Raw genomic sequence first — 11413 nt, 5'->3', positions numbered from 1 at the left:
ATGCAATTCCACCTCCACCTTGAACCAGTCTGTCATTCCTACTGCAAAATCCACTGCTGTCACACTGTCCTCATACATGTCCTGCATCACCCTCACATACTTTTCTGGCACTTTCTCATACAATACCACTCCTCTCTTGGCACCCTGTCGCACGCTTTCTCTAAACCTACAGCTATCAGTTTACACTGAAATATAATTAAATTGGTGCAACAATAATATTTACTGATTTATTGTATTTATTGCAAATTAAATGTGGTATATAAATGTTACAGATTGCGGTGTAAATCCATCAAAAAAGGGATCACTGCTCACACTAGATTTCATCATCTCTTGTGTTTTAATCAAACTCACAATTTGTACAGAGAGCAGCCACTTGAAGTAATAACTCAATAATGAGTTAATATACAAAGATTGGATTAAACTATAAACAAATAATTTTAGATCACACACTGGCCTTGTATCATTACAGAGTATTCCACTCCAGAAAAGAAATAGACAATTAAAATTCACTTCCAGCCTTGCAAATATTTATACACTGGTGGCTACATATTAGCATATCTTAACATGCATAATGCTAATTGGTAGCCAGTTCCTGTTAGCAGTAATCTCTTTCTCTTATCTGTTTCTTAAGGCAGTAAAATGAAACAAATTGGTGTCCTTAGTGGAAAAACAACATATAACAAAGAAACACATCACTGCAGTATTTAATTTCTTTACAGACTCTGAAGCTTTATGCTGTATCTGTAGCCTGAGGTTGCTACGCAAATTCGTACAAGTCATTAAAGACTAATAAAAAAAAATATACTGTACATTCCGTAGCATTCACAGAACCTTTTAAAAGACACACCGATGCACATGTAAAAATTGGGGCTAAAAGATTTTTATTTAGTTTGTTTCTTTAATATGGATTAGAGTAAATTAAAGCTCACTAGCTTGTGTTAGCTTGCTTTTAATATGCAATCTACCATTACAATGAAGGCTAGATAGTAGCTGGCTTGCTGTTTTAAAACCATGTGGCTAACACTGGTGTAGCTAAACATCTTTATTCATGAACGTCATGTTTTTTTCTTAATGTTACCCAGGAGAGTTGCAAGAAATTAATAGCCTAGGTAATTAATAGCTACTTAATTGGATAAATAGATGTTAAAATTTGACAATATAAAATGACAGAAGAATATAAAGCTGGTAGGAAATATGTTTAAATTGCTCCTTTTTTAATATTACAAAACTTTCTCCTTGCTGTTTTTCTCTGTGTTAGAAATAATGAATGCATGCAGTGCAACATGCGTTGTGGGGTTATGTTGGTTTTTTACATGAGACCTTCAAAACAGCTACAAAGCCCTAATCTTTTCATTGACCCGCACTAATGAATATGTCTAGTGACTTTTTATCTAACAGAACATGCTGAACGACTAAACACAGTGACAATGAGACTGGTATTATTACCATCAACATGATAAGAATTCTTCTAGAAATACAATCAATGAGTCTGTAAAGGGCCGAATGAGTAACATTTTGGGTTTAGTTTCTTTATTAGAGATTTACTTAGAGAAAAAGCAGCTTAGTGCTGGTTCCTAACTGACAAACTAGCTAGCTGGTTATATTTATCTATTCCAGTGATCACCTATTGGTGTATCACTAACCAGATCACTTTAATTATTTGTTTGATGTCATCAGTAGCTAGCAAGCTCAATAATACTATCAGCTAGCCTACTCAAACAACGGCCCCTTGTTGCAATGCTAGGAAACTTTCTTAATGGCACAGTTCAGTCAGCTTACTTCATAGAAAACGTTTTCTTTTTTCTTTGCTCTTAAACATGTTCCGTTTCATTACAAATCATTAAGATTGATTACAGTCACTTATTATGTGTGGAAGCGATGGTTGTGAAACATAGCTCGTTGCCCTGCATTACAGTAAGGGGTTGTCAATACAACAGCTAAATATATATATATATTATACAAGGTAGTGTTACATTGAGAGTGTGCTCCAGTGATAGTTAAACATTGCCTATATAACTAACAAGCTGGACTGTTTCGAAAGGAATCTGTGGATTACATTAACAATCAAGGACACAAGAATGAAAAACAAGGAAAAAATATGAAAGCATATAACATACCTCTCTTAATCTTAATCATATAACACATACAACTCTTAAAAACAGCTTTTCCCCCTTTTATCTCAGCAGAAAAAACACACCAAATTGTGTAGCACTCGTCAGAAATCATCCAATATATCACAAACATGTACAGGGAACTTTAGAATTTTTTTATATAGAATATTTTCTTTTTGTCTTTTGACATTGCAGACAAGAACTACAAGCTACAAATTTCTGAAATTTCACAGCCCAGTGTTTGTTTAGGTCCAGAGGGCTCAGTCCTGATTCTTTACTCTCGCATACACAAACACACACACACACACACACACGCACATATATATATATATATATATATATATATATATATATATATATATATATATATATATATATATATATATATATATATATATATATATATAAAATGACACAGATTTAAGATTAATATTCTCTTAAATCACTGAGTGTCCTGAAAAATTCAGCAACAGTCTCATGTGCTTCAGAAATCCCAAACAGTGGGGAAAATAACAAATATATATGGGGTGGAACTTTGCGAATGAAGCCAAGGAGGTAATGTTGGTGCAGAAGTGACATCCAAGAGGAAAAAAAGTTACATTGTCCCAAGCTTTTTTTTTTTTTTTTTTTTATAATGTCGACAGGTTAAATAGTGTAAAGCGTTTTGACACATTACAAGCTGGCAAATGCACAAATAATAATTTATACATTACATATACATATAAAAACTGTGTTGCATTTCATTGAATTAATGAATCATACATATATACACACACACACACACACACACACACACATATACTAATGGATTATGACTCTGAGCTTAGGAAACAATGAAACTACAGCAACACTAAAGGGAGAAAAACTATCCTAAATGTTTTTGGGTCGTTCAGGGAATAACAATAATGTGTACAGTATTGCATGTTGTATTTTGTAAATGCTGCTGTGAAGAAGCCATAAACCCGGAATGGCGTTATACAGCACGTGAATGCCAGGGCCACAGGCGGGATCCAGAAGGAGAGAAACGTTTTATTTCAATAGATATTTCTTGCAAGACTTCTGAAAATTTGGTCCGGTCCATGAGCAAGAAGGGGGAAAAAAAAGCTAGGCGATGAAAAGGTGACACGTTTAATCGTTCTGGATGCAGTCCAAATCCACAGAGCAGCAGATTTTCCCATTCTGCAGAAGACCAGAGTGTGGCATTAATATTATTTATTACCCATATAATAAATAAAACACGCTAATCGTGCATCAGATTTTTACTGCATTCGTTTAAAACACAAAAGGCACTCCGAGTCAGTCTTGCTGTATTGAAATATTGTAATTGTAAAATAATGGCTGGCCTTCAGCTGCACTCTCGGAACACTAATCACTTTTATTTACCCTTTTATTGTTAGCTTAAAGGGTACAGGAAAATCACTCGCAAGTGTTGCAATGCTTTTCTATTATCGTGCAAAAATGTAAGTGTATAATCTACATGACTATATCATGATGTTCACTTACTGTATTCCCTTAAAGAGAAAATGGGTATTTTGTATTTATGGGGTGAAAAAAAATATGCTGGGAATAATACTCTATAAATTATAATACTGTATAAATTCCTTTTCACTGGATGGGAAGTAAAAAAAAAACTGACAGCACCTTCACTCTGAAGAACTGAGGAATGTCTTGTGTAAATATTTAACATCACATATGTAATCATTTAAACAGTTAATCATACATTTTGTGGATAGCAATTTATTTGTTGATTGAGTTAGCTAATGTGTATGAATGTTTCTTGTGTTAATTATTGGTCCAGTCTAAATATTTTTAGGGGATGAGCGACTGTGAGTGAGCATGCTGGATCGTAAGAGAGATGCAGCTCAGGTACAGTTATAGTCACGTTTCTATCTACAATTTACTTACAGCATATACTACATGAGGCTATAAAATACATTTAAATGAAAACTCTAGTGTGTTAAAATAGCAGGAAGGGTGTGTTTTGTGTTTGTGTGTACCTTGCATGTGCAGGTGGTGCATGGTGTATTGGGATCACTCCAAAGGTCGCCGCTGAGGCGCGTGATGTCATCAGGGTCACGGCATGTCTGCCTTGGGTCAGAGGTCACGATGTCGTCTGCACAGGGGTCAGAAATGCAGCGAGGGCAACACTCTCCCTCCAGTACGGTCGAATGATTACACAGCAGGATGGGACATGAGAGAGATACACACTCCACCTCTCCCCCCTATACACACACAAAAAGAGAGAGAGAGAGAGAGAGAGAGAGAGAGAGAGAGAGAGAGAGAGAGAGAGAGAGAGAGAAAGAGAGAGAGAGTTTCAGGTGAAGCCCATACAATGATATTTTCAAAGCTTTTTTTTTTTTTTGCACAATGTGTAGGCTAAGAACAATGCAGCAAATATACTTCGGATCAAAACAACGAAAATCTTTTGCCTCATATAATGCCTCTCTGATAAATATTTTCAACTGCATTGCAGCTCAGTCTGAAGTGACTATTTCTTCAGAAGACTGCATAATGCACAGTGAGAAATCATTTCATCATGATCATTGTAACATAAATATGATTTGAACCCTGCAGCCATTTTTCCATTCATAGGAAAAATACAGTCTTTTTGAAAGTGACATGTCCATCATTCTGTCATTTAATATAATCCCAATAATAGGTGGGCATTTTAAAGTAACAGTTTTAACTCTAATAATGACTCTGCTGAGCGTCCTCTTATTAAAATCCTCTGCATGAGCTTTATTTACTTCATTTGTACCCTACAGAGACACAGATAAAGAGTGTGAGAAAGAATCAATAGTCTCTAAATGCTTTAACTAAAGCCACTTTTGGACCATCTGCTCTCACTTTGGTCCAAAAGAAGGGGATTTTCCATCATTTGAACCATAATGCAAAATAAAGATGTTTTGACACAACGTATGGACGTATATACTTTTTGATGCTGAACTACATGTAAACTCAGCTCCAAAATCATTGACAAGGCAGGTTTTTCATACTATATTTACTGTAATTGAAATAGGGTGTGGGGAGGTTTGGGGGTAAACGATAATGGCAGTCTTAAACCGATTACTCATAAAAATTAAAAGCTATGAGATACAGAACATCACACAAAGATGTAGAAGAAAATCTATAAAACATATTGCATTGATAAATCTAAAAAATAAGATAAATAACTGCAGAAAGACCACACTGCAGACTGATCCGAAGGATTTGCGTTTCATGTCGGCTTAGTGTTCTAAGTTCAGTGCAACATCAATACACTGAAAAACAATCAAACATTTATTTACTGAATTCATTTACAACAAACTATACCTTTGCAGAATCTCTCAGACATTGTTACATATTTAAATCCTTGTGGCCAAACTGCTCATAGGCCAGTCATGGATCATGGAAAGTGAAACTTAAATCTGTCAGGGGAAGTTTAATGTATTCACACATGTTCAAAATATTTATTAAAAGCTTCTCTCTTTTCACATTTTACAACATTATCATAATAGCTTATATATGAATTTATAAGGAGAAACCTAGTAGCTATGTGAAATCAGATACTGAGCACCCCATATATCCAACACGACACAATTCTTGTTTCATAGCATCTGTGCGAAGATTCGACTGTGAGATTGGTAGTTGACTAAGGATCCTTCTATTGATGCATCGAATCTATGACTATTCGGGTTCACCCCTAATGTAAATAATATAAACAGTCTGCTAAATTGGCTAAGGACTACAGTTTGCCTGAAAAGGTCTGCATTTAAGCATCTATCACTGAACAGTACACCTCAACAATGATTGAACTGTAATGAATGCACAATCAGTGCCTCTCATATGAGGATGGTTTCTCTTTTAAATCTGGTTTTTCCTCATATTCAGTGAGATAATCAATGGCTAGGCATAAACTAGGCGGGAGGGAGGTGGTAGCTCCGTGGTTAAGGCATTGGACTTTGGATCAGAAGATCAGAAGTCCAAAACCAAGCTGCTACTGCTGGGCCCTTGAGCAAGACCCTTAACCCTCCCCTGCACAGTTGTAAGTCGCTCTGGATAAATGCGTCTGCCAAATGCCGTAAATGTAAATTTACTTAATTTTAATGCTTTCCCACATTTGTTGAAAATAATGGTCACTTTGTCTCTCTTATAATATGTTTAAAGTGAGATTAATCTTAATAACCACTGCTGACTGTATATATGGTGCACCATAGAGTTGTGTGTATGTGGCATACACACAATTTTTTAATTGGTCAATTGGCATTTCAAGAGTAGAAGAGCACTGGTACATGTCACTGTGTTTCATGCAACTCTCTTTCCAAGCTGTGGCTTGTTTGGAAAATATTTTCTTTGAATATTCAAATAAACCAGAAAAACTTTTTTTTTTAACTGATGCTGGTGCTGCATCATATGTTAGCCCAATTGGCTAGTGTTATGGTAAATGACAGCAGAAAGAGATCATGTCCCTCCCAGCCATAGAGAGCGCACAGAAATTTGGTTCTCTTGACCAAAGATTTTATATTTATCAAATTTTATACAATAATTTTAGGACAGTTTAGGATAGCTACCACTAAGCTCCCCTGGTGGTTTAGTGGTTAGGATGCGGCGCTCTCACCACTGCGGCCTGGGTTTGATCCCCGGTCAGGGAACCAACCCCAGCCACTCTTAGTGCCGGTCCCAAGCCTGGATAAATGGAGAGGGTTGCATTAGGAAGGCCATCCAGCGTAAAAACATGTGCCATATCAAACATGCGGATGATCAACCCTGGCGACCCCTAATGGGAGAAGCCGAAAGAAAGTTTTAGGATAGATACCACTAAACTAAAATAATCCCAGTGACAGAGGAAGCGTTGTTTTGTTACTGGGTGTTTACTTTCTCTGCATTGTCAGGTTCTTCCCTGATTTCTGGCTACACTGGTGCCTTGTTTTTCTACATTAAGAGGCATTCACCCACTGACACTTCAGTTTCGAATATTTCAGACACAGCTACTACGAATTGCATCATCCACACACAACCACGTAGCCTCTCTACATTTTCCCTGTAGATTCCTGGCACGAGCATCTGTCTGACCAAAATCTGATATAATTACACATCTCTAGGTGTTTTAGGATCTAGGCTAGATTAAATTAGTGACTGACCTGCAAGTCTAATTTATAAAACCCGGAGCCACGTGTTGGTTTTTCTGATAAGTCTCTGTTTGGGTGAGCAAGTGATGGAGTGGTTAATTTCTCCTAATTTAGCAACCAGCATTGGAGGAGGTTTGCTGCTTGAATGACATCATTAGCTGCTTACACAGACCAAGATTTAGCACTAATTATTTTTAATCGAAGCTGCATGAAGAAGTATGCCAGCATGCTGGCAATTTAATTAATAAAAGAATAACCTCTGCCATCATTGCTGTCAAATCATCTCATAGAACTTTCATTTAGCTAAATGTGGACATGTCTACTGACAGTGTTATTCTTTCTAGCTTGATGCAGATAAAATGTCTTGAAAGTGAAACAGTTTATATTCTATATTCAGTTCGATAATAAATGGCATGTCAGCCTTTGATTTTGAAGATAACTAGGACAGGAACTACATTTAAGTTACTTTGCTAGTGTGTGGAAACTGGGTAGACAGAAGTTTCTCCAAATGTGTCTAGACTGAGTGTGGAGAAGGAATGTGTGAAATAGATGGATATGGAGTGAAAATGGATGGTGTGGTTTTTAGCTGTGTTTTTGTAAACTGACTGGTAAAACACTTCCTGATGAAATGATAAATCACTGCAGTAGTTGACCTACTTACTCAGAACGGTTCTGCTCACACAAAGGTAGCAGCAATTAGAGAAGTTTTTCTTCATCCTGCTGTGCATTGTAGCAGTCATATAACCAAATTAATTGCTAAATCTGGCAGCCCACTGTGACGCCCTGGCAAACTCTGCCAGCCGCAATGAACTCTGGCTGAAGGGCCATGGCAGAAAAGAGACAGCAGCTTTCAGGATTAGATGATGTACAGAAATGTTTTTTTCTCCCCCTGTATTTTTTGTGTAATTCATTTAATAGTGAAATATTTTTTTTATCCTTAATATCAACATAATTTGTATGGTTATTATAATTATTATGGGGCCAATCACCTAACAACCCTAACCCTTTTCCTTATTTATCTTCTTCTGACTAAATCTGGGCCAAATGCTACCAATGTTACTTTTGTCACCAAATGATAATTTATAGTCATAAATTTTGAACCTTGTTGCCCAAGATGGCTTTGAAACATTGTAAGATGTTTCATTCCACATGTTTATATTTTCCACTATATTGTACATTCCTACAAATGAAATCCAATCATATAAATAATCAGTGAATTATGCTTAATATAAAAAGCTGCATGGTCCCTGAAAATGCAAAAAATGTTTACAATTTAAAATAATAACTAAATTTACAGGTGTATATAAACTACAAAACCAAACAGAAGAATCTGGAGGGAACATTGATATAGAGTGTTTGGTGAACTGGGATATTTGTACGCTGTCGTCCCCTCACATTCACGTGTTCACTCAGGTTTGTTGATGGTGGTGTGGTGGGCCGTCTCTTATCCCAGAGATCCCTCATGTCTGTGTTGCCTTCTGGTTCTCCCTTTTAGTTATGCTGCTATAGCGAGTCTTGCCGGAGTCCAAACTGCACAGTGACTTTAACTCTCATGCAACAATAGGTACACTTAATAATCCATATCCTTCTCTTCCTGTCACCCTCTTCTCTCTCTCTCTCTCTCTCTCTCTCTCTCTCTCTCTCTCTCTCTCTCTCTCTCTCGGTCGAGTTAAACATGCTCCTGAGGCTCCAGTGACCACTGTTCCTGCCCCTCTCCCCCCCGTGGATCTTCCCACTTCATCCAGGCCTGCCTGGATTGGATGTCAACAGTCTCCTACACTGATGTCAACAGTCTCCTACACTGACTCAGAAATACACTTCGCTTTTGATCATCATCACTGCACCCCGCAACATTGTATACCCGCCACAAATGGACATTCGGTGTAACCCAGATGAGGATGGGTTCCCTCTTGAGTCTGGTTCCTCTCAAGGTTTCTTCCTTATGCCATCTCGGGGAGTTTTTCCTTGCCACAGTCGCCAGTCGCCACCGGCTTGCTCATCAGGGACAAACTTACTCATAAAGAACATATTCATTTTTAATCACCGCATTATCTGTGTAAAGCTGCTTTGAGACAATGTTCATTGTTAAAAGCGCTATACAAATAAAAATGAATTGAATTGAATTGAAGAAGCTTCTTACCTCACACCACAAGGTCATACCTTTGAAATCAACATATTCAAACGCACAAGAAAAAAATCACTACCCCGCATTATAAATCTACGCAATAAAACCTGCATTGATTAACAGTAGCAATTTGTTTTCTAATAATAAACTATTGCCATGTGGGTCATGGGATGTTCCAATTCCCGTTATCATAAACCCAACACCCAGTATATTCAATAATTAGGGTTGTTACTGATGTTGAATAATGCTGCAGTGACTAATGTTCTCAAAAATAATTTATTGGAAAAGAAGAATTGTGGAAAGCAGATGGGTGAAAATTATTTAGATTACTGCATAGTTATAAATGCAACCCAGCCATTAGGGGGGCACAAGCCAGTGTACTCTTAGTGCCGGTCCCAAGCCCGGGTAAATGGGGAGGGTTGCGTTAGGAAGGGCATCCAGCGTAAAACATGTGCCAAATCAAATATGCGGATCACAAATGAGAATTTCATACCGGATCGGTCGAGGCCCGGGTTAACAACGACAGCCACAGGTATCGTTAGCCGACAGGGTACCGGTGGAAATTGGGCTACTGTTGGCCGAAGGAGGAGAAGGAGAGGAGGAAGGCGTCTACAGAGACGGCAGGGAAAGGAGCAGTGTAGGAGAGTAGAGGTTCGGGTTGGTACTTTAAATGTTGGTACTATGATGGGTAAAGGGAGAGAGATAGCTGATATGATGGAGAGGAGAAAGGTAGATGTGTTGTGTGTTCAGGAGACCAAGTGGAAAGAGAGTAAGGCCAGGAACATTGGAGGTGGGTTTAAACTGTTTTATCATGGTGTGGATGGGAAGAGAAATGGTGTAGGGGTGATTCTGAAGGAAGCGTACAGTAAGAGTGTAGTGGAGGTGAAGAGAGTTTCTGATAGGGTGATGATCGTGAAGGTGGAAGTTGAAGGGATGATGATAAATGTCATCAGTGCCTATGCTCCACAAGTTGGCTGTGAGATGGAGGAGAAAGAAAGATTCTGGAGTGAATTAGATGAAGTGGTAGATGGCGTACCTAGGAAAGAACGATTGGTGATTGGGGCAGACTTTAATGGGCATGTAGGTGAAGTGAACAGAGGTGATGAGGAGGTGATGGGTAGGTATGGTTTTAAGGAGAGGAATGTGGAAGGGCAGATGGTGGTAGATTTTGCTAAAAGGATGGAAATGGCAGTGGTGAACACGTATTTTAAGAAGAAGAAGGATCATAGGGTGACGTATAAGAGTGGAGGAAGGTGCACACAGGTGGATTATCTTCTGTGTGGGAGATGCAACCTGAAGGAGATTGGAGACTGTAAGGTGTTGGCGGGGGACAGTGTAGCTAGACAGCATCGGATGGTGGTCTGTAGGATGGTTTTGGAGACGAAGAAGAAGAGGAGGAAAGTAAGGTTTGAAAGAAGAATAAGATGGTGGAAACTGAAGGAGGAAGAGTGTAGTGTGAGGTTCAGGGAAGAGGTCAGACAGGGGCTTGGTGGTGGTGAAGAGGTGCCGGATGATTGGGCAACTACTGCAGGAGTGATGAGGGAGGCAGCTAGAAAAGTACTTGGTGTGACATCTGGAAATAGAAAGCAAGACAAGGAGACGTGGTGGTGGAATGAGGAAGTGCAGGAGAGCATTAGGGGAAAGAGGTTGGCAAAACAGAAGTGGGATCGACAGAGTGATGAGAAAAGTAGGCAGGAGTACAAGGAGATGCGGCAGCAGGTTAAAAGGGATGTGGCGAAAGCCAAGGAAAAGGCATATGAGGAACTGTATAAGAGGTTGGACACTAAGGAAGGAGAAAAGGATTTATACCGATTGGCCAAGCAGAGGGACCGAGCTGGGAAGGATGTACTGCAAGTTAGAGCAATAAAGGATGGAGAGGGAAATGTGTTGACTAGTGAGGAGAGTGTGTTGAGAAGATGGAGGGAATATTTTGAGCAGCTGATGAATGAGGAAAATCAGAGAGAGAGAAGGTTGGAGGATGTGGAGTTGGTGAAGCAGGATGTAGATAGGATTAGTAAGGAGGAAGTGAGAGCAGCGATTAAGAGGATGAAGAATGGAAAGTCGGTTGG

At 38.6% G+C, this 11413-nt stretch overlaps 1 protein-coding gene across 2 annotated transcripts in view; it reads right to left on the bottom strand.

The window, feature by feature from the left end:
* Positions 1–318: 318 nt before the first annotated feature.
* LOC310735413 (protein kinase C-binding protein NELL1-like) overlaps positions 319–11413 on the bottom strand; it is a 275873-nt gene continuing 264778 nt past the window's right edge. For both annotated transcript variants that reach the window (XM_083558150.1, XM_083558151.1), the window contains 2 exons: positions 4109–4333; positions 319–3290 (listed from right to left, as the gene is read on the bottom strand). In XM_083558150.1, the coding sequence (XP_083414276.1) occupies positions 3240–3290; positions 4109–4333 (276 nt within the window). In that variant the 3' untranslated portion in view covers positions 319–3239. The remainder of the gene's footprint in view (positions 3291–4108; positions 4334–11413) is intronic.

Source organism: Silurus aristotelis (assembly GCF_946808225.1).
Source record: "Silurus aristotelis genome assembly, chromosome: 13".
Classification (NCBI taxonomy): domain Eukaryota; kingdom Metazoa; phylum Chordata; class Actinopteri; order Siluriformes; family Siluridae; genus Silurus; species Silurus aristotelis.
This window is presented reverse-complemented; position numbering and strand designations above follow the sequence as displayed.